This window comes from Primulina eburnea, chromosome 7, assembly GCF_022965805.1.
Source record: "Primulina eburnea isolate SZY01 chromosome 7, ASM2296580v1, whole genome shotgun sequence".
NCBI classification, from domain to species: domain Eukaryota; kingdom Viridiplantae; phylum Streptophyta; class Magnoliopsida; order Lamiales; family Gesneriaceae; genus Primulina; species Primulina eburnea.
The window spans coordinates 28,910,585-28,935,271 of NC_133107.1; the positions used below are offsets into that span (position 1 = coordinate 28,910,585).

Genomic DNA, 24,687 nt, shown 5'->3' on the forward strand with positions numbered 1-24,687 from the left:
TTTATCAACAGGACAATAATTAAGACATCCTGATATTAAATAAGGATATTTTAAATCTTATTTTGAACCCTTTAATGCAAATATTGCATTATGATATTAATGAATTTCATAAGCAGTATCATCATCTGCAAATTCTTTAATTGGATCAAATTTTTCTTCATATGTAGAAGCCAAATTAGGCTGAGGAACAGTGACCCCTCTTTTAAAGGGTGGTTTATTCATCGTCTTTTTTCCGGTTGCTGGTCTTTTTAGAACCGTATTCCAAGGTTGATCCCTGCAAAAATTCTCTGGTTAGAAAATCTGGCAAAGAATTAGATTTTCTAGAGATATGTTCAATATCAAAATTAAAACATGCTAATATAGCTTGCCATCTAGCAAATATTTGTTTAGATGATATTACTTTAACATCTTTTAAAAGAATATCTTTTGCAGATTTACAATCAACCCTTAATAAAAATTTCTTATTTAAAAGATCTCTTTCAAATTTTGTAATACATTTAACAATTGAAACAATTTCTTTCTTTATTGTAGAATAATTCTTTTGAGTATTATTCCAAGTTCCAGAAGTATATCTCACAGAATTTCTTTAGATGTATTACCTAATTTTTGTTTAAGTATTCCTCCATATCCAATATCAGAGACGTCTGTTTCAACTATTTTGAATGCTTCAGGATTAACAATAGATAAACAAGGGAGTTCTTTAACTCTTTCTTTTATTTTCTGTATTGCTAAAGTATGACTATCAGTCCATGGTTGAGGATTTTCTTCAACCTTTGAAATAATAATTTACAATCTTGAGCGAGATCTTTATAAAAAATCTCCTATATAATTAAGACTTCCAAGAAATCTTTTTAATTGATTTACATCAGTGATTTTATCAGGAAATTTATCAGCAAAAACAATTGCTCTTTCAATAGGAATTATTAATCCATTTTCAATATAATGTCCTAAAATTTTTATCTTAGTTTGAAAAAGTTTTACTTTTTTCTGATTTACTGTCAATCCAGCTTTTTTAGTAACTCGAATAAATATATTCAGATGTTTAAAATGCTGATCAATATTATCGGAATATATAAAGACATCATCTATATAGACGATAATATAATCTATATATGAATTATAAATTTCATTCATTATATTTTGGAATTTCATTGGAGCATTTTTTAATCCAAATGGCATTACATTCCATTCGTAATGGCCAAATGGTACAGTAAAAGCTGTTTTATATTTATCTTCCTCTTTTAGAAGAATCTGGTAGAATCCTGATTTTAAATCAAAAGAAGAGAATATTTTCCCTTTAAATAATCTATTTAATAAATCTCTTTTATTTGGTAATGGATGCTTTATCCATTTAATGCTTTATTAAGCGGTTTATAATTGATAACAAGTCTTGGAGCTCCTCTCTCAATTTCTGCTGCATTTTCTACATAAAATGCTGGACAACTCCAAGGACTATTACTTGGTCTTATCAATTCATTTTTAAGAAGACTATCAATTTCTTCTTTGCAATAATTTAAAAGTCTAGGTCCCATAGCTATAGGCCTAGCTTTAGTAGGAATTTTATCCTCAATAAAATCATCCGTATAAGGTAGATTAACTTGATGTTTCTTCCTATTCCAAAAAGCATTAGGAACATCAGCACAAATTTCTTTAGATATATTTTCTGAAATAATTTTTATTTTTTCTTGAATTTTCTCAGAATTTATTTTTTCTTTAATATTTTTAGAAAGAACTTCATCTTTAAATGAAGTAACAAAATTTTCTTTATTATTTACTATTTTTTGTATAATATTAATAGATTTGAAACAGGTATAGTGATAAATGGGAAAAATAAATCGTTTCCTTTAATATTGGTATATAAAAACCATTTTCATTAATTTTATTAATAGGAAAAATGGGGTTCCTAGAATCACAGGAGTAGAGATATTTTTAATAAGAATAAAAATAGTATTTAAACAAACTCCAGAATTACATATTGCTACATCAGACAATTTGTAATTGACTATAAGAGGTTGTTTATTAGCAGATGTTATAAATTGAGTAGTCTTTTTATAATATTTAGAAAGAACAATTCCTTCACTGATGTAATTTACATCAGCTCATGTATCCAGAAGTGCTTCAATAGTAATTTTAAATTTTTTATTAATAATTAATGTTACTTTTGAGTACCATTTTTTAGAAATGATTTGATCAATTTTATTAACCCATACCATTTGATTTATTTCATTATCATCTTTGGTTAAAATATTTTCTTCTTCTTCTTCATCAGAAGTAGAATCTTTTTCCCAAATATGATTATTAATAATACTAAGATTATTTACTCCTTCTTTTAAATATTTTATCTTAGATTTTATCTGATCTATTTCTCCTTTTAATTCAGAGATAGTAGGCTCTCTTTCTTTTTGTTTTGCCTTTTCTAATATTTTTTTAATAAGAATATAATTCATGTTCTTGTACAGTATTTTGTACAAGTTTAGTAGGCTTGTGATTTGCCATATTTAAATAATGTTATATAGCTTTTCTTTTTTCTATAGGTTCTTTTATTTGATCTATAAGATCTAAAATGAAAGTTTCTTCATTTGATATAACATTTATTTCTAATCCCATAAAATTTATGAGACATGTATCACCATCACAATCTGGATCATAGATTTTATTTTCTGATATTTCAGAATCATTTTCGGAACTACGATTAGAATATTCAGATAATTCATTATCAATAATATTGATATAAAAATCTTTTTCTTTTATATTTTATTCTTTATTAAGAAGAATATTTATCAATTATTCTTTTAAATCATTGTTTATATTCAGATTATTTATCTTTTTCTAGACATAACACTTGTTAGCCTTATGTCTAATCTTTCCACATTTCCAGCATACTGGAACTTTATTAGAATCATTTTTTATGGGTTTTTTAAATATTTTCTTAGAATATTTTTTGGATTTTCTTTATCTTTTAGATAATGTTTTTTTTCTTTTTAAAAGGAAATCTCTTTCTCTTTTTATCCCTTTTAGGATATTGTATAGGTTGAAAACCTATTTGCTCGCAAAAGTCTCCGATAATATTTCGGTTTTTTTCTTTTTGCATATCAAGTTGTCTTTTTAACTTGATGTCATTACAAAGAGTTATATCTTCTGCAGTTATTTCTGCAGATAAATCTCTATAAGTAAGAATACTCCAATCTATAGAGTTTGTTGGAGATTTAGATTTTAATCTATTTTTCACTCTTTCAGCAAAAAGAACTAGAAGTCCAGAAATAAATTTTTCTTTCAAAAATTTGCATTGCAATCATTTCTGGTTAAAACTTTTGTCATAAACACATCTTTATACCATCTGAATTCAGATAGTGTTGGACATCTTAAATTCATTAATTGTTCTTGAGATCTATCTAATTGAAGTTCATTAGCTCCAATAAAATTAGATAGAATAGTATAAATAAGTGTATTAACTACATCAAATTCTTCTCTTCCATTTAGATCAATTATAGAAGAGTTAAGAATTTTATTCTTTGCCTCTTTTGAAAGATAAAAATCCCATCATCCTTGAAGTTGACCAGTAAAATCAGTAATAATAGCTTGGGCAATTTGCCTATCATTATTACCTTTTATCTTTGCGGCAGAAGAGTATATTAACATTTGTTTAATAACAGTTTTAATCTGATATTCAGACTTCCCGTCTATATTCCATTCAGTAATGGCTTCACCATTAAACTGAACATAATATTTCTTTTCTTCAATTTGAAGATCTATAGGTGTTGCCTTTTTATAAAAATGTTTTACAATTGATACTTTATGCATTTTATTAATCTGCATTTCATCTTCAGAAGAACTTGAAGAATTTTCAAGTTGTTCATCTTTGGTAATTACCGAAATAGAACATTTTTCTTTTATATTTATTTTTTGTAATCGGTCTATTAGACCTTCCATAAAATCTTCATCTTTTTTGGAATTTAAAAGAAATTTGTCTTGCTTAAGTTTAGGGGGAGGTTTTATCATTAAAGCATTAGAACTTTCTCCTCTAGAAATTTCTTGTTTTGGTTTATAAAAAATTTCTTCTATTCTAGTAGTTGTATTTTTTAAATAATGTAAAGTGAGATTAGTAAAATTATTTTGTTGAATTATATGGTCAAAATTACCATTCCCTATTTCTGATTTTATGGGAGTAGCATAAATTTCTTTATTACCCTTTTAAATTTGTAAAGTAGTAAAAAGGGGATGAATCTCAAAAGATTCTTCTCCAGTTTCATGAACATATAATTTATATGTTGATTCAAGTGTATTTATAAAAGACTCATCGGTAAAATTTGGAAATATTTTATTTCTTGCTGGAAAATATAAATTTTCTAGCCATTTGAAAAAATTTAAATTTAATTTAGTTTCTTCAACCCATTCTTTATATCTTAAAGAATATAAAGTTTGTTGCTTTGAATTTAAACAACTTAAAAATCATGATTAGGAACCATAAAATAAATCAAACAATGAAACTTCTCCCACTCTCAATAAATTAACTCAAATAAATGAAAATATAAATACACTAGTCCACATAAAGAAACATACCTTCACAGAAAGATTTTGTAAAAATATAAGAACGAAAGTGAGAATGATTATTACTATAAAAAGTGTATATAATGGACATTCTTATTTCAATGCCATACCAAATATGAGTACATAGAATGAAATGAGAGTAATATAAGAGTGATGCTACATATACATCGATATTTGTACATCAATTCGTATAACACAAAAAATTCAATACAAAAATTCAATTATTCAAAATCTCAATATATATTGAATATAAAATATCACGATATGATAATAAAATCTCGTGATATAATGGTTGAAAATATTGTTGTAACGATATATTGGTTGTACCTTTAACATTATTCATAATATAATTTATTAATGATAATGTAATTATTATTGCCATCTTTGAAAGAAGCGGGCTTATGTAATAATAGACATTTACGGTATTAAAAAAATATCATGTTAAAAGAAATTTCTATTTTTTTGGTATAAATAATTTATCAACAATATTAATATTCATACGTAGTACAAGCTCAAAAAAATATTCATATGTAACTCTACTGAATTACATTTGAAGAAAATTTAATTAAATAACATAATTTTTAATTAGTATATGCAAATAGCAAATATATGGAATATATAATTAATTATTATTTTCTAGATGCTAAAGAAAAAAAAAAATGAATACAAATTTCATTATTGTTAGTAGCAATGCATAAAATTGAAGAAGTGGTCTAATAATTTTTTTTATGAAAATCGCTAAAATAGAAGAAGATAAAAGTTAAAAAATTAGTTATTGGGAATGGGGAGAGAATAGAAGATAAAATTGATGGTGAGATAGAGAACCAAATTTGATTCTAATTTTTTCGTCAGAAAAAATTATAATTATTTCATCTATCAATCGTTACTCACCTGTACCTTTTCAAGATAAAATATTAAACAAAATAATATAACGTGTTGATCCACATGGTATTTCTGAATTTTTTTTAAAAAAATAATTTGTATCATATTTAGAGGGTATTAATTATATCTACTTGCATTGCACATGCAATTGTTTAGTTATGTATAAATATCATAATTTTTAAGGTTTCAAATATTCACCATAAACAAATGGTGTTTTTGGTATGCCATATTCCAAGGTTTAGAAAATATCATCAAATATATATAAGATTCAGAATGCTGAGGTAAAGAGTCCCCTCAGTCCTGGTATCATGCTAAAAAGGCATAAACGAAATGTATTTGTGTGAATATATATATATATATATATATATATATATATATATATATATATATATATATATATATATATATATATATATATATATATTGTTAGAGTAGATGCCCTGCAAGCCAACGGTTGGCTAGGGAATTTATTGACTCAAGTGTAATAAACAATCTTTATTTTAATATAATTTAATTTTTAATGGTTTCGTTATACTTTATCTGTATACCCATGCAAGCAGCATAGATAAAGTCCTTGATTATGCTTTAATACAAATGAATCGTAATTCGATGTTGAAACTCATTTGTAAACACTGCATATTCTAAATTCGTTCCTAGTCGATTCAGCCGCCTAAAACATGGATAAAGGTCGCTTGAGCTCGAGACTAGCATCTGTGATGTTGTGTACTGCGTTTCTTGGTAAGGGCATAGAGATGTCCAAACATACAGATGGGTAGTCATATGATGATTATACCGAACAACCCTCCCTCGGACTTTCCAAGTGGTTATCATTCATCGAGAGGATAAGTCCGTGGTTATGATTGTACACCATTAGTCCTTACGACCCGGGACAACACTGAGGCTCTATATGCTAGGGCTGTGCTTTGACTCGTTTACCGGCTCCAGGAGAGTCATCAGGTGGCGAGGTTGGGTATAGTTGCGACACATATAGGAGCCAGTGCATTGTAGTCGGGGATTCACCGCTCACCTGCGGGTGTGGATATCCTATGTGATCTTATGTAATAATAGTGCATGGAATCTCTGGCCAGAGTATGAGATGTACATTGGAGAAGGAGTTCTCCGAATAGTACATGCGATGCCACTATTAAAGTTATCACATAGTTATCGAATTAATATGCAACCCTCGATGAACCAATGGTTGCAGATTCGATCGGGATATATGAGATGAAGGGACCGTACTGTACGTTAATCATAATCGACTGGTTCTTGCAGGCACTATCAGTGATACCTAGGGGATCATGGGGCGATGCTACTAGACGCTCTTACCATGATCCGATGAGTGCAATCAGAAATGAGTTCTGACATTCTTGATCAAAGTGTTGATGAAAAGAATGGGGCTAACTAGGGTAAGCCCGAATAAAGGATTATGTCCTGAATCACAAAGAGTTGTGAACTCACGGCTAGCTGTATCCCTGAACCATTGAGGGTCACACAAGCACTGGATCGTTTGTTCCCGTTGAGAGAATAAATTCAAGGAGTTGAATTTATAATATAGTAAATTCAAGGAGTTGAATTTATGATAACTAAATTTTGAGAAAATAAATTCAAGGAGTTGAATTTATGATATAGTAAATTCAAGAAGTTGAATTTATGAAATTTGATAATTTAATTTATTAAACTCAAAAGTTGGGTTTATTAAATATTAAATTTTGGAGGTGATAAAATTCAAGGAGTTGAATTTATAATTTAAATATTAAATTCAAATGTTGAATTTATAATGTATTTAATTTATTAAGCTCAAAGGTTGAGTTTATTAATTAATAAATTAAATATGGTGGATAATATGTTTAATGGGCTTGTAGGGGTACAAGTCCAACATATTAAATAATTAAAGTTTTAATGGACTTTGCTTAAATTAATTAAACTAGTTGGACTAGCTCAATTAATTAAATCAAGCCCATTAATGTTAATTATGTAATTAGGGTTTTATTTACTTATAAATAAGACACGAAAAAACAAACCCTACGACCACCAAAAAGAAACTCACGTGAACCTCCCCTTTCATAGAGATTTTCGGCCACTTGGTTTTGGGAAAAGAATTTCATTTACTTAATTAATTGGATTAATTAAGTTAAATGAAGGATTTGTATTAAAATAAGGATTTTTCTTATCCTTGAGATATGGCATGAAATCATGAGAATGGGATTCTCTCTTTTTCAACAAAAATTCCTTTCGGCTCTTCCAATAATTTCTCTCGAAAATTCCCTCTCAAAAGTCATGAGTATTTCGGCCACCATGAATGGTTTTGGAGTTGTGCCGTCTCTCGATTTTTAATCTCCAACGATAAATCCTTCTACACTTTCTAGTGCAAGTTAGAAGAGGAACAAATATTCCAGTCGTGGACCGGATTAGGAGATTTGAAGAAAAGTTCGTAGGGATTCATCAAGAGCTAGATCCGTAATACCGGATCAGTTGGTGCCAAGTGATTTAATCACCAAAGGTATAACTTTTAACATCCTATGTATGTTTAATTATAATAAAATCATACGAGCGTCCAAACACATCTTGAATGTCAAGATCTAAAAATTTTAAAACTTCCGCTGCGTTTGGGCGTGTAGAAAACGAGATCCAACAGTGGTATCAGAGCCAGGTTTTCTGAATCGTATGGTTTTAAATCATATTGAATAATTTATTCTAACCACACAAGAAAATTTTTCAGAAAAAATTGATGCACCATAAAATTTTATTTTTTCCAGATTTTCGAAATTAAAAAAAAAAAAAAAAAATTTAAATCTGCCCCGAACTGTTCCGGGCAGTCCGTGCGCGCAGGGTCGCGCACGGCAGCGCGCAGCGGGCGCGCAGGCGTCGGACGCCTGCGCGCACAGCGCTAGCGCAGGCGCCGGACGCCTGCGCGCACCGCGCTAGCGCAGGCGCCGGACGCCTGCGCGCACCGCGCTAGCGCAGGCGTCCGACGCCTGCGCCCACCGCGCAAGCGCTGGCGTCCGACGCCTGCGCGCGCGTCGGCGCGCCTGTGCGCGTTCTGCGCGCACAGGGCAGTCGCCGCTGCCCGAAACGTTCGGGCAGCGGGGCGGCTGCCCGGGATCGTCTCGGGAAGCGTGCTGAATGTTGGGCCTGAATTTTTTGGGCCTAGGGTGCAATTTTCTGAATTTTAAAATTTTTGGGTAAAATTGTTATTTTTGAAAATTGGTTCAATTTTTATTTTGAAAAATTGATTTTAGAAAATTAATAATTTTCTTGTGAAATAAATAATTAGAATATGATTTTAATTATTTATGATAAAATGAGTTTTACAAGAAATCAATTATTATTGATTTAATTGAAAATTAAATAAAGGAGTTTATTTAATTTATTAAATCTTTAATAATTGTGGTGGTTAGTGATAAAATTATTAGATATATGATTTATAAATTAATTAAATTGTTTAATTAAATTGATGTTAATATTTGATATTAAATGCAAGGAGGATGATCGAGAGCCTTGACCAATGTGTTAGGTGTATTTTACTGTTTTATTCGTTTTTTTTAATATTTGATATTATTAAAGTGGGCCTGGTTTATGGCCCGTTCCCACCCCATGAGATGTATCCCTTATGTGCCATGGCTATTTAAATGTAATATTAGAAATAGTGGGAGATCAAGACTGGAAGATGGTGGGCCCGATGATCAAGACGAAGACATGTAAAATATTGGAAGCTCTTGTAATAGTTGCATTTGCATCCCTGCATTCACCTAGGTTGGACCTGGATCCATGTATGGCTCACATGGATCTAATAGTGTTGGCGATCGATCATCCTTATTTATTGTTGAATGTCATATTATGATATATGCGATATATAGTAGTATGCATGTATGTATATTATTAGATAATATAGTTGCATGAATCCGACAAACATACAAACTCGTGGCACGCGATTTTTAAATTAAAATGATGAGACAATTTTAAAATTAAAATCCCTCATTTTGAATATGATTCAAAATTTATATCAAACCGAAAAAGTAAAAATTAAAAGAGTTTAATTTTTTCTTGCCTTCCATCAACCGTGGTTGCATGTTGATCGCTACCCGCGGACAGTGTCTGGCTCATATTATTGGGGAGGCCTGTACGCCGGAAAGCTGTGACTTCCACCGGACATATGATGTGAATTGAGTGGAACTCCCATGACTTCGGCTCATATTATTGGGGGAACTCATGGCGAACGTCTACTACAATTCAATATTGATGGGTTGGTTTGACACGCAAAAATAAACGGCGTCATATTATTGGGTCCTTATTAAACGTGAGGCAAAACGCGCCGAGGTTGCATAGGGATGCAATTGGATTCTACCTTTTAGAAATTATAATTGGCTGATATTATTCGGGATTATAATTGGCTAATTGGACTCTACGTGCCCACTAAGGAAATACGATTTCCCTTTTTCATCAGAGGGTGGTGGAAATGTCAAAATAGTGGGAGGGAGATTTATAAAATGAAATCCATATTTTATATCTTAAAATTATTTTAAAATAATCAGCAACTATTATTTTGTTTCCATATCAGTATTTTTTCGATTTCGTCACGTAATAAATTTTTATTATTAACAAGCTAATCGAATCTAATTTTCAAGACTGGTTGAGAAAATTGTTCTGAATTCAGAGAAAATAGCATACACACTAATGTCAGTCTTGTTGAACTGACAAAACATGCAAGATGGTAGGACCATAGTATACAAGCTAAAGTGTAACATGCTCGCTTTTATGTCAAATGAACTGTAGGGACAGTTTGAGGAAATGTTGAATGCTGCTGACATTCGAATGCATGTGCAAGAGTTGCATGGTGCATGAAACTCGTACGATCATGCACACCACTTTCAAAGAGCTCGTGACTACACATATGCAAGATGGGGCTTTGGCTCATGAGCGTAGTGTACGTATGACTGTGCTTATTGAGAAAGTGGTGGGCCTGGAATATGTGATTCCTAATGAGTTACTAGATAACATCAATTTGTTGTCTTTCTCTTCCTCATTTGACGGGGTTATGGTGAATTGAATAAGATAGATGATAGCCTTGAAGAGCTAGTCATTATGCTTATACCTTATGAGATCACTATAAAATAGAAAATTATTGTTTTCTAATGGGCCTCTCGTCAGACGAAAAATGGCCCACAAGATAAGGGAAAGAAATGTTCTGCCCCTCACAAGAAAAACAATCCCAATAAGAAGCAAACTCTGAAAGACACTTAAAAGGCCTACAAAGCCCGATAAGTTAGAACATATTTATTTCACTGCAAGAAGTCCGGACATAAGAAATTATATGCGCCAGAAATGTTCTGGAAATGATAAGTGAATGTCCAAGTAAACATGATTTCAACAACAAACAAAAGAAAGTGAGATGATCCAAATCCACACAAATATGACACGCTAGACTAGATCATATTTCCCAAAGAAGGATGCACAAGCTAGTGGGAGAAAGCATGTTTGACTTGTCAGACATAAATTCTCTACCTACTTGTAAGTCCTGTCCAAAAGAAAAATTGACCAAGCTTCCATTCGATGGAAGCATGGAACGTGCATATGGTCTACTGGATTTGATCCAAACAGACGTTTGTGGCCCGCTAAGTGTTAGCACAAAATATGGGCAATCCTACTTCGTTATCCTTACTGATGACCATTCGAGGTATGGATATGTTTATGAAACACAAATCTGAAACATTTGAATGGTTCAAAGAATTCAGATCTGAAGTAGAAAAATCAGCTAGAAAGAAGTATTAAGGCATTTCGATCTGATCGAAGTGAAGAATACTTGAGAGCTGAATTTTTGGGTTATCTAAAAGAGAATGTGATTCTCACAGTGGACTCCACCAGCAACACCACAATTGAATGGTGTTTCTGAACGTCGTAAGCGAACCTTGTTGGACATGGTTCAATCCATGAAGGGATTCACTGAATTGCCTACATCGTTGTGGGGCTTTGCGCTTGAAACTGCGGCAATGTTGTTGGATAATGTCTATACTAGAGCAGTCGATAAAACACCATATGAGATATGGATGGGGAAACCTCCCAAGTATTCTTACATGAGAATATGGGGATGTCCTGCTTATGTGAAGCAGACAGTGGGAGACAAATTGGATAGTAGATCCACTTTGTGCTACTTTGTAGGATATCCAAAGAATTCTGTTGGATATCATTTCTATCATCCCAATGAAGCAAAAGTGTTTGTTTCAAGAAATGCCACTTTTTGGAAAGGGAATTTTTATTAGATAGGAAAGGCAAGATGATAGAACTTGAAGAAATTCAAGATACTCCCTCAACTATAGATGTTGAACCCATTTCTCAAGAACCAGTAGTTGAAGTACAAGCTTCTAGAAGGTCTGATAGGGTTATTAGACCACCTGCAAGATATACGCTTCTTCATGAACAAGGCCATGATGAGTCTTGTGTTGGATGTGATCCAATGAATTTAAAAGAAGCAATATCTGATACTGATTCAACCAAATGGCTTGAAGCCATGCAGTCAGAAATGGACTCTATGTATTCAAACCAAGTCTGGACATTGGTGGATCAACCTTAAGGAATCGTTCCCATAGGGTGCAAATGGATCTACAAAAGAAAGCTTGGGGCGCATGGGAAGGTAGTGACCTTCAAAGCAAGACTGGTTGCAAAAGGTTATACTCAAAGGCAAGTAGTTGACTATGAGGAAATTTTTTCACCAGTTGTTATGTTTAAGTCCATTAGAATACTACTAGCCATAGCATCATGGTATGACTATGAGATATGACAAATGGATGTAAAGACTGCATTCCTCAATGGAGACATCAAAGAAGAAATTTATATGTCTCAACCCGAGGGATACACATCAGTAGGAAGTGAGCATAAGGTATGCAAACTTCAGAGATCAATATTTGGTCTCAAGCAGGCGTCAAGGAGTTGGAACCTCAGATTTGATAGCACTATCAAAGAGTTTGGTTTTGCTAAGAATCCTGAGGAACCGTGCATGTACAAGAAAGTTAGTGGGAGTGCAGTGACATTCCTAGTACTTTATGTTGATGATATCCTGCTCATTGGGAATGATGTAGGATTATTGCAATCAACTAAAGTATGGTTAGCCAGTAGATTCTCCATGAAGGACATGGGTGAAGCATCCTATATATTAGGAATACAAATCTATAGGGATAGATCAAAAAGGATGTTGGGGCTCACCCAAGCCACATATATCGATACCATTCTAAATAGATTCTCTATGGAAGAGTCCAAGAGAGGATACTAACCAATGTGTCATGGTATTACTCTATCTAAAGCTATGTGTCCCAATACTGATGAAGAGATAGAGATGATGACACATATTCCATATGCGTCAGCTATTGGTAGTATCATGTATGGTATGATATCGACACGTCCTGATATTGCTTAGGCTTTGAGTGTTACAAGCAAATATTAGGCGAACCCTGGTCCAATGCATTGGAAGGCCGTGAAAGATATTCTTAAGTACTTGAGAAGGACTAAGAACTTGTTCATGGTCTAAGGGGGTGGAGAATTAAAATTGGAAGGCTACACTGATTCTAGCTTCCAATGTGACGTAGATGATTCGAAATCGACCTCTGGTTTTGTATTCATGCTATATGGTGCGGCTGTCTTTTGGAAAGGTTCCAATCAAGACACCATTGCGGATTCCACCACTGAAGCTGAATACATTGTTGCATCTGATGCAGCCAAAGAGGTAGTTTGGATGAGGAATTTTGTCCAAGAGTTGGGCGTTATTCCTAATTGAGTTGATCCAGTCCCGTTGTACTGGGACAACACTGGTGCCGTTGCGCAAGCAAAGGAACCAATGTCTCATCAGCGATCCAAACATGTACTGAGGAAGTTCCACGTCATACGGGAGATGGTGGAAAGAGGAGACATATCAGTTGAAAGAGTCCCCTCTGCAGATAATGTTGCTGATCCACTTACAAAGCCCTTGCCAGGACCATTGTTTGAAAAGCATCGCGAAGCAATGGGATTAAGGGTAGTTGGCTCTAGGGCAAGTGGGAGATTGTTAGAGTAGATGCCCTGCAAGCCAACGGTTGGCTAGGGAATTTATTGACTCAAGTGTAATAAACAATCTTTATTTTAATATAATTTAATTTTTAATGGTTTCGTTATACTTTATCTGTATATCCATGCAAGCAGCATAGATAAAGTCCTTGATTATGCTTTAATACAAATGAATCGTAATTCGATGTTGAAACTCATTTGTAAACACTGCATATTCTAAATTCGTTCCTAGTCGATTCAGCCGCCTAAAACATGGATAAAGGTCGCTTGAGCTCGAGACTAGCATCTGTGATGTTGTGTACTGCGTTTCTTGGTAAGGGCATAGAGATGTCCAAACATACAGATGGGTAGTCATATGATGATTATACCGAACAACCCTCCCTCGGACTTTCCAAGTGGTTATCATTCATCGAGAGGATAAGTCCGTGGTTATGATTGTACACCATTAGTCCTTACGACCCGGGACAACACTGAGGCTCTATATGCTAGGGCTGTGCTTTGACTCGTTTACCGGCTCCAGGAGAGTCATCAGGTGGCGAGGTTGGGTATAGTTGCGACACATATAGGAGCCAGTGCATTGTAGTCGGGGATTCACCGCTCACCTGCGGGTGTGGATATCCTATGTGATCTTATGTAATAATAGTGCATGGAATCTCTGGCCAGAGTATGAGATGTACATTGGAGAAGGAGTTCTCCGAATAGTACATGCGATGCCACTATTAAAGTTATCACATAGTTATCGAATTAATATGCAACCCTCGATGAACCAATGGTTGCAGATTCGATCGGGATATATGAGATGAAGGGACCGTACTGTACGTTAATCATAATCGACTGGTTCTTGCAGGCACTATCAGTGATACCTAGGGGATCATGGGGCGATGCTACTAGACGCTCTTACCATGATCCGATGAGTGCAATCAGAAATGAGTTCTGACATTCTTGATCAAAGTGTTGATGAAAAGAATGGGGCTAACTAGGGTAAGCCCGAATAAAGGATTATGTCCTGAATCACAAAGAGTTGTGAACTCACGGCTAGCTGTATCCCTGAACCATTGAGGGTCACACAAGCACTGGATCGTTTGTTCCCGTTGAGAGAATAAATTCAAGGAGTTGAATTTATAATATAGTAAATTCAAGGAGTTGAATTTATGATAACTAAATTTTGAGAAAATAAATTCAAGGAGTTGAATTTATGATATAGTAAATTCAAGAAGTTGAATTTATGAAATTTGATAATTTAATTTATTAAACTCAAAAGTTGGGTTTATTAAATATTAAATTTTGGAGGTGATAAAATTCAAGGAGTTGAATTTATAATTTAAATATTAAATTCAAATGTTGAATTTATAATGTATTTAATTTATTAAGCTCAAAGGTTGAGTTTATTAATTAATAAATTAAATATGGTGGATAATATGTTTAATGGGCTTGTAGGGGTACAAGTCCAACATATTAAATAATTAAAGTTTTAATGGACTTTGCTTAAATTAATTAAACTAGTTGGACTAGCTCAATTAATTAAATCAAGCCCATTAATGTTAATTATGTAATTAGGGTTTTATTTACTTATAAATAAGACATGAAAAAACAAACCCTACGACCACCAAAAAGAAACTCACGTGAACCTCCCCTTTCATAGAGATTTTCGGCCACTTGGTTTTGGGAAAAGAATTTCATTTACTTAATTAATTGGATTAATTAAGTTAAATGAAGGATTTGTATTAAAATAAGGATTTTTCTTATCCTTGAGATATGGCATGAAATCATGAGAATGGGATTCTCTCTTTTTCAACAAAAATTCCTTTCGGCTCTTCCAATAATTTCTCTCGAAAATTCCCTCTCAAAAGTCATGAGTATTTCGGCCACCATGAATGGTTTTGGAGTTGTGCCGTCTCTCGATTTTTAATCTCCAACGATAAATCCTTCTACACTTTCTAGTGCAAGTTAGAAGAGGAACAAATATTCCAGTCGTGGACCGGATTAGGAGATTTGAAGAAAAGTTCGTAGGGATTCATCAAGAGCTAGATCCGTAATACCGGATCAGTTGGTGCCAAGTGATTTAATCACCAAAGGTATAACTTTTAACATCCTATGTATGTTTAATTATAATAAAATCATACGAGCGTCCAAACACATCTTGAATGTCAAGATCTAAAAATTTTAAAACTTCCGCTGCGTTTGGGCGTGTAGAAAACGAGATCCAACATATATATATATATATATATATATATATATATGTTGGATTCCAGGTGATGTAAGATGATTCCTTTTGACATCTGTTATCTGTTTTTGATGCTCTCAAATATCCTATTATTCTGCCACCCTATAGCCAATGAGATCCTCTCTTTTTTCTTGAATAGTCAATCAATAGTTGAATGTATTTTAAAATATTAGTGTTTTCACCTACATATTGCAGCAAGTTTGGAGAAATATTTGACGAGGAGTTCTTCATATATGCGCTCAGAAATCATGTTAATGTTGTTAGAGAGCTACCAGAAGATGTGCTCCAGCTATTTGATAATAATATAAGCAACGTAGTGAATATGAGGATTAAAGCATGGTCAAGCCCCTCCCACTATCTTCAGAAGGTTCTGCCGAAGCTTCTGGAGTTGAAGTATTGATCTCTCATCTTTTGTACTGTGATCAATCTTTAGTTTTTGTTTCGAATAATAACAAGCAATTTGGTCTGATTTGTGACTCAAATCTTGCGTTATAAAAATGAAGCTGTCCAAAGCCAATTTCCCGGGTTATTTTAATGTTGATGTGCTCGTCGATTTTTGGGTTTTGACAATACTTCATTTACGGAAAAGTAATATATTAGATGATAACATGATACTCATTCGGCATAGTATATGCAATTAGCTGGTATAAGCACAAAAAACTGCATTCCACCATCGATCCAAAGCCTCCGATGCCTATGCAATTTTGAAGCACTTAGGTTTTCAGAGCCCATACGGATTTTAGCTGCTAAGATGGTTGATCGGATGGTTAAAAATAGCTCCAAAACTGGGGGAACATACGTTTCAGTACATCTCCGATTCGAAGAGGTACAGTTGTTTTTGTATTTGTGACCCTGAAGAAATTGATTATGATTTTTTTTTTTTGTGTATTGCAATTTGCTTGAACTACAAAGCCCTTTCTTTCAGGACATGGTGGCATTTTCATGCTGCATTTATGACGGCGGTAAAGAAGAAAAGCGCGAGATGGATATTGTTCGGGACCGAAGTTGGAGAGGAAAATTTGAGGCCGAGTAATAAGACCAGGTGCCAACCGAGTAGATGGGAAGTGCCCTTTAACTCCACTAGAAGTATGATCCAAGCTACCTTTTTTTCCCTCCCTTCTACCTCAGTTCTTGTGTTGGTATAAGAGCATTGCCAGTGAAACATTAGAAGAACCTGTCGTTGCATTCTCCTGTTCAGTTAGAAATAAAAGATTATATTATGAAATCAAATGTACGATTTATACTTCATATGATTTAACTGTGATGTAGTAAGAGTGATTTTCAATTAATTTATCCCAATCTTGTTTTACCTACATGAAGAGATGATGATTGTGATCTAAACAGAGATTAATAATAGTTTTATCCTGAAGGCACATGTCGTGAAGACCAATATGTAATTATGAGTTATGTTGTATTCTCGTATTTCTACGACTTAAATTCAATGATTTACTCTATTCTTCAGGTCGGAATGATGCTTAGGGGCATGGGATTTGATAACAATACTTCTCTTTTTGTTGCCGCGGGCAAAATTTACAAAGTGGAGAAGTATATGAGCCCCCTTAAACAGATGTTTCCGTTTCTGGAAACAAAACAAACTCTGGCCTCCACGGAAGAACTTAGTTCATTTATGGTACAGTTCAGAACCTGTAGCTCTATCCGAAGTTACTGTTCTTGTTCTCAAGGCATTAAAATCAACATGTCTTGTTATTCAGGGCCATTCATCAAGACTGGCTGCTCTTGATTATACTGTTTGCCTCCACAGTGAAGTTTTTGTCACAACCCAGGGTGGTAATTTTCCCCATTTCTTGGTAGAACACAGACGTTATTTTTTCGAAGGACACGCCAAAACCTTAAAACCTGATAAGAGAAAGCTAGCGCAATTATTTGATAGCCCGAGTATCAGGTAATATGTACGCATTTTATTCGTTGCAAATGTCAGTTTCATACCGATACTCTCTACCTTTCTCAATAGAATATTTGTTCAGATGGCAGGATTTTAAACGGCAGCTGCTGGATATGCTTCATCACAGTGACATGAAAAGGAGCGAGCTAAGAAAGTCCGGTAACTCCCTCTACATCTATCCCATGCCAGACTGCATGTGTAAAAAATCAGACACTAAAAGTGACTTGGGAAACTCAACCATGTTAACTTAATTCAAAGTATACAAGTTTTTAGTTCTTCACAGGGTTCGTATAGGTATAACAATTATGTAGCATTCAATTCTGTTATATAAGCATTCAATTTTTTTTTTTTTTTTGATGATGATAGTATATCTACACACGAAACAGTTGTTTCAAAACAAAAGCTGTATATTCATTGTATTTCTTTTATTCATTCTTTGTTTTTTTATTTTTTTCCTGTTCATTTCTTTATCTCTGATACTAATTTGGTGTTATGGGAACAACTGTAAGTTTGTAAATAAAAACCACGGGATACAAGAACCCGCCCTTCTGCAGGCCTCGCAACTTCTGTTAGCTGCAATTTAAATATGCTTGAATTTGATTGTTTTGGTATGTAAAGGAAAAAAAGGCTAAATTATTCTCTGCCTCTGGCCTATTAAAACCATCCTTTTATCAGTCGTTGTGTATATCTGCTAGTAGTCGGGATCGAGGTTTTGGAGTAGTCCTTGTTCCACTGGAGATAGGCGAGCTTGAAAAATGTGAACTGATCTTGATGCGCTTTTTCTGTGAAGAATGTAGCTGAGGCAACTTTCAAGCGGCCTATTTCTGGTAGTATATGTTTTTAGAAAGGATGCTGCCGTAGCCTGTGTTACTACTACAGCAGCACTGTTTCACTTCATTGGTTAACATCCGAGTGGATGGCAAAAAATCTGCTTTGTTGGTTTCAACGGAACTCGAACGGCATGCTAAAGTGTTTGTTTCAAACTTTCAAGGGCAATATTACAGTTTGGCTTTTCTATGTGAAAGTTTTGAAAGTAAATTAAGGAGAGTGCTTGCCACTTGTATGAATTGAGTACTTCGGGAGTTTAGAGAATTAATGGAAATTAAATGAGAATCTTTATATACATACACAAACTCACTTGTCTTTATCGTAATCCTTGAAAAACACTTTTAACATGTTTGTTATCATTCAGCTCGTGAGATGAAATAACGATTATTGCACTCATCTTCGCTATATCTGTAATTTGTGCATTTATTATAAAAAATAAAAATTAGTAATTTCCAAAAATTAATAATTTGTGCACTTATTATAAAAAATAAAAATAAAAACAGAGTTTTTGCCAAAAATAGTAATTTCCTTCCAAAATGTCATTTCTAGAAAAGAAAAGATATATAATGAATATTGAAATATGTGTACTGCAATAAATGATAACTTCAATTATTGTTTGCATTGATTATAATTTATGTATTATATGTTTTTTATTTTTTTATTTAAATTTAAACTAATCTCTATTGAAAACATAAACTACATTAAATTTTTTGCATTGATTATATTAATCAATTTAATTTGTGATATGATTTTGTATTACTATGATATATTTAATTTTTATTACAAACTGTATAAAAAAATTATATATATATATATATATATATATATATATATATATATATATATATATATATATATATATATATATATATCAGTCAAAATGTCACTTCTAAACAAAGAAAAATATATCATGAATATTGACATACGTGTACTGCAGTAAATGATTATTTCAATTACTGGTTGCATTGATTATATCAATTCATTTAATTCAATTTTGAATTTAATTAATTTTTATATTAATTCAAATTTAATTTATGTAGTATATGTTTTTTATTCAAACTGAAACTAAACTATATCGAAAATATAAACTATATTAAAAATTTTGCATTGATTATATCAATCAATTTAATTAAAAACTGTGTAAATAAATTTAAAATATAAATGATTGCAATGTTCGGTATCACTCATTAGGTAAATCATTCAAAAATACTTTTTGCTATTTTAAGTAATTTCATGTTCAAATTACTTACTAAAAAAGAAATACAATATTTAATTAGCTACTTTAATTTTCTAAAAATAAAATTGGTGGAGTATTAAAAGTTATCACTACTCCAATGGACATTAAATTACCATTTAAAAATCAAATTTTTTTTATCTCAAATGCATATTATTTCGAGAATATCTTAACTTGAAAGAATTAATGTATTGTATTTTTTTTTTCCAAAATCATATGTATATTGTATATTTTGAATTGTCTTCTTAAAAATTCAAATAAGAGAGCCCAAGAAAATTAAAAGAGATAGATTCAAAAGAGTTTCAAATGGATATTAAATTTCCCTCAATAAACATGTATATTTCCCTCGATAATCAGAAATGTTGGCACTCAATGCATGCAATTCGAGATTTTCATAATTTCAAAGAGTTAATGTACGATATAATTTTACCAAAAGCATCCAATGTGTTGTCCCTTTGATGTCCCTTTGATTTATTATTTGAATTTTAAATTATAAATAATGCAATATTGAATATTATATTAAAAACCAATTTTATTCTATTTATCTTACTAAATTTACCTACTCCAAAATTGAATCCTGAAATGACTCATCTTTTCAGCACCATATCTGAGTTGAATCCTTCCAAGATGTAATGTTCATTTAAATTTAGATTTATTCGTTTTTATGAACTACCTACATATGGAAACAACGAGATATTAAATTTGAAATCTGACTTTCATGATCGAGAAATAAAAAAATATTATTATTCTATTTGTACAAAATTTTAATTATTACATATTTACTAATGTGATAATTTTTTTTTTATATTACAAAGTTCACGGATACATGATAATATAAAATGTCCGGTAATGGAAATGATTAAACCAATTCTAAAGAAAGTGTGCATCTTATTAGAAGACACATTATAAAATTTATTGACATTGTTTTGGAATACACATAAATCTCAATAAAATAACTTTTCTGTTTATATATAATTTATTCATAATCGCATATTTCATTTTTCTTTAAAAATGATAGGCTGTTTGTGTATACTATGAAGAGATTTTGTAAATAAAATCACAACCCATTTGGATGAAGTTATTGATGAAACAATTATTGTTATCATTTAAATGTGTCAGACACGTGCATGTCACAAAATTGTTTGTGAATGTAGATTTAGATGAAATTATTGATTATTTTTTTTAAAAAAATATTTCTCATTAATTTTATTGAATTTGATTTAAAATTTTTTTTATCACATGTTAAAAAATAATAATATATAGCTTCTAAAAAATTAAGGAATTAAATATGTATTAAGGTTGGTGGTCGACATCAATACACTAAACACGATAAGCATCATGTCATTGCCATAAGCTAACACAATATAAAATTTTGATATATGATAGTGATTATTAACCAAAAAAATTAATCGACATGTGTTGTATTTAAGAAAGATTTTTAAAATTAACGAAAAATAGTTTTTATAATTATATTATTTTTTTCATTTTAAATGTTTATTCAATTTTCACTAATTTTTTAATAATATCATGTCGTACATCGTATGAGTTAAATATTAGTATAATAAAATAATAGTCTCTTGTAATTTATCCGGCAGAGACAGAGTTGACATATCGGACGTATATTGAAGTAATGGGTGCCACTTTGATTGTGTCCGTCCCATCAACATCATTTTCTTTTCTTTATTCTTTTTGGGTTCACCAATTACCGAATCACCGGTTCATGTCGGACATTAGATTAGATTGACATGATGGAATGCGAATCATTAAATATTTAGTTATTTTAATTTTATTTGCCTTTAAGACTTCAGTCATAAGTGTGGAGAATTTTTTAGTTGGGAAGATATTATCACACAACATTTCTTAAATTTAAGAAATTGATGTCACATGAACTACAAATCATTGTCAGCTCAGCAACCCTTTTGATTCATTTGTGGATGAAACCAATAATTTTGCATAGAATATTGTTTCTTTTTTAAAAAATAAAAAAAAATTCAAACCCCGTCGTGATCTCCATCCTATATACCTCGAGAACTACTTTTGTCGGTCTTCGTTTTAATTTATGCTAAAAAAAATATCAACTTGTGGAGTTTTCAATTGTCAGAGTCTTTTACACGCTTTCAATTCTCTATTTGAAATATAGATATGAATTTCCTATCAACTTAATCCCATGATGATGCAGGCGAATAGGAAATTGTATGTGGCCAGTTGTTCCATCATTTTCAACCGTTTATATTTTTTTTTTATCACCAAAATATATGAGTTTTATACTATTATTATATAATAATAACGCATGTCCCATTCTAAAACATAAAATCCAAGAGATTGGACTATATATATTACAAGAATCACATTCACAAATGCAATCCACACCAGATGAGTAAGAGCTTCATTTTCAAACCCAAAATTTGGGAAAAATGAAAAAAAAAACATCCATATAAGATGCAAAATCAGAGAATAATATCGATTTTAACGAGAAGCAGCAGAGGACATTCCAAGTGTCATTGTAAGTTGTAACAAGTTCAAACGTTAAAGACTGTAAAAGAGAAGCACATAAAACTACCAAAACGATACAGTACGAGGCTTAGTTTATGAAATTCTGTGGATTCTGGAAAAAGTTCTCTATTACTTTACAGCTGAGCCTTTAATAATCAAAGCCTTGCCTTGAAATTGTGGTAACAGTGATGTGTTCGCATCCTAATTACTTTGGTATGGGAAATACATGCTAACAGTTGAGCCTACATGAGCTGCAGCATAGACCAGTAAGAGCTTACTCAAGTAAAATATCTCTATCTCAAGAAACCTTGGCATCAATATTGATCAGTGACCTAATCTTCTGTTTCTGATTCAATCTCTCGCAATGACAGAACATCGACCTTACGAATCCACTGACTAATATTGATCAAGAAAAGAAATGCAGTAGTTCGGTCAACAATATAACATGATCATAAATATCACTAACCAGCATCAACTAATATTTCATTCAACGAACAGCTTGATAACATTGCATCACTAAATCACAATAGTGAAATTATTTTGTGAACTAGAGAAAACTCTGAAAGCTGCAAGATCAAAAACAAAATCATGCTGCTATAAGAGATGGGATAACGACGAAGAAACACAAATACATGCCGTATTTGGCAATCTATATATATATATATATATATATATATATAAAGCACAAGTCATCAAAATCAACTACTTATTTCTGTCAATGGATTCCAATATACATGTCAAACTATCCCTATGCAAGCATCAAGAGACAAGCAAGCCATCAATGGGCAGAACAATCACAACTCATTATTCGTCGAGGGTTATCTAAACAGGATCTGCAGTTTCACATTTATCAACAAGCATCCAGCAATTCTACATATAAGCATAAAGGGGTTAAGGGAAATGGGAAAAAGGAAAATAAACATACTGCCAGATAAAGCTATCGATCACTTCCCCATGGACCTAAGTTCCAGTAATTGCTCTTTGATCTGATCCTGCATCAACTCCAACCGCTTGGAGAAAACCTCCAATTCCAATATCTGCTGCTTCCGCCACTTTTCGTCAGCCATTTTGGCTCCGCTCATGGCACCAGCAAAACCCAAAGGCATCGGACTAAGTGTTGCTGCAAACCCATGTACGCAGCAAGGTCCATTAGGATTTGCATTTAAACTCATCGAATTTCCCAACAACTCCTTGAATATAGGTGACAAACAGCTCTTCACAGTCTCTTCTATCACACTCGAAACAGATTGTGTAGTCCCTACGGCTGCCACTGGAGTGGCGGCGATCGGCGTAGCCGCTGCAGATGGCTGGTTATAAATAGTATTACTGTTGAAAACAGGCTGCTGTTTGTCCTCAACTTTCACTGCTCCGGTTCGGTTTCTCTTCCTAGGCCGAGGGGTTTTGCTATTTACATCAATACCATTAGGGTTAGGGCTTTGACAATAAGCGAAATTGGGGAAGCCAGGGTCGTCGTCATCCTCATACATGGAAAGAGGTGCGGGCGCGGAGATGGCAAGAACGGCGGAGGAGGAGCCATTGAGCACAGAGGTGCCCCAGATTTTGGAAGAGATTTCGAAGGTAGCGTGATCATGAGGGCTCTTAAAGGCGTAGTCTTTTCCGGAGCCAAATTTGTTGACAACATTACGGTACTTCTTCTTGAGCCTGCGCAGCTTCTCAACAAGCTGATTCTTATTGAAATCGAGCTGAAATTTGTCCCTGATCTGATCATAAAAAGCGGTGGTGTCATGGTGGTGGTGGTTAAAGGAGCTGTGAGGTCCGCCTCGCTGGGTGGTGTAGTCGAGAAATCCCTGCAAGAGCTCAATTTCGTCACCGTCGGTCCAGAGGCGTTGGAAGAGCTTGCGAGAGTCGTCGAGCTGCGCCGGTTTCTTGGCAACGACCGTATCCGGTAGTTGTTGCTTAAGATGCGGATCGGGGACTCCGGGAACCGCGATGGTGACCTGAGCTGCCGCGGAGGACGTCGGAGGAGGGAGATCGGCGGCGGCTGCGGCGGAAGAGGCAGAGTCGTCCTCATCGCGATCGGAGCTGTCGTCATCGTCGTCGTCAAGGAGGTCTTCGTCCTCGTTGAAGATGTGAGCCGCGGCGGCGGCGGGGTCTTCGGTGGAGGCCATAAATGTGTTTGGGCGGAAGGGTTAGGCCAGGGTGGGGGGATGGGTCTGCCTTTTGGTGAGTTTGGTTTCTTTGCCAACCACTTCACACGCACATAGGCATCTCTTCCAATGCCCGCACCATTTACTTCATTTATTTTTTACAAAATAATTAAATCAATTTTTTCAAAACATATATTCTTTTAAGGAAAAATTGGTTTTAAATCCCCCAATCCAAATTTATCTTTATCTTAATTTTTTATATCTAAAAACTTTGCCCAAACTTCCTAAAAGTTTGAAGTTGACAAAAATACCATTACATATTTTAATGATTGATTTTCCTGGAAAATGATATCAGAGCCAAGGTAAAATTATTTCAAACACACAAATTTATTATTATGAAATGATTAAATGTTTGAGGAGGAGAATTTTCTTGAAT

General features: G+C 33.1%; 2 protein-coding genes across 2 annotated transcripts in view; one reads left to right on the top strand and one right to left on the bottom strand.

Moving 5' to 3' along the window:
* The window catches only part of LOC140837380 (O-fucosyltransferase 9-like), a 36,124-nt gene extending 18,104 nt beyond the window's left edge, over nucleotides 1–18,020 (top strand). The window contains 6 exon segments of the mRNA XM_073203514.1: nucleotides 15,881–16,511; nucleotides 16,611–16,707; nucleotides 16,710–16,771; nucleotides 17,148–17,315; nucleotides 17,398–17,588; nucleotides 17,671–18,020. Coding sequence (XP_073059615.1) covers nucleotides 16,317–16,511; nucleotides 16,611–16,707; nucleotides 16,710–16,771; nucleotides 17,148–17,315; nucleotides 17,398–17,588; nucleotides 17,671–17,839 — 882 coding nt within the window. The 5' untranslated portion in view covers nucleotides 15,881–16,316 and the 3' untranslated portion in view covers nucleotides 17,840–18,020.
* Nucleotides 18,021–22,832: 4,812 nt separating this feature from the next.
* Nucleotides 22,833–24,386, bottom strand: LOC140837381 (probable transcription factor At3g04930). Its single transcript, XM_073203515.1, has one exon. The coding sequence runs from the start codon at nucleotides 24,270–24,272 to the stop codon at nucleotides 23,088–23,090; it is 1,185 nt and encodes a 394-aa protein (XP_073059616.1). The 5' UTR covers nucleotides 24,273–24,386; the 3' UTR covers nucleotides 22,833–23,087.
* Nucleotides 24,387–24,687: the final 301 nt, after the last annotated feature.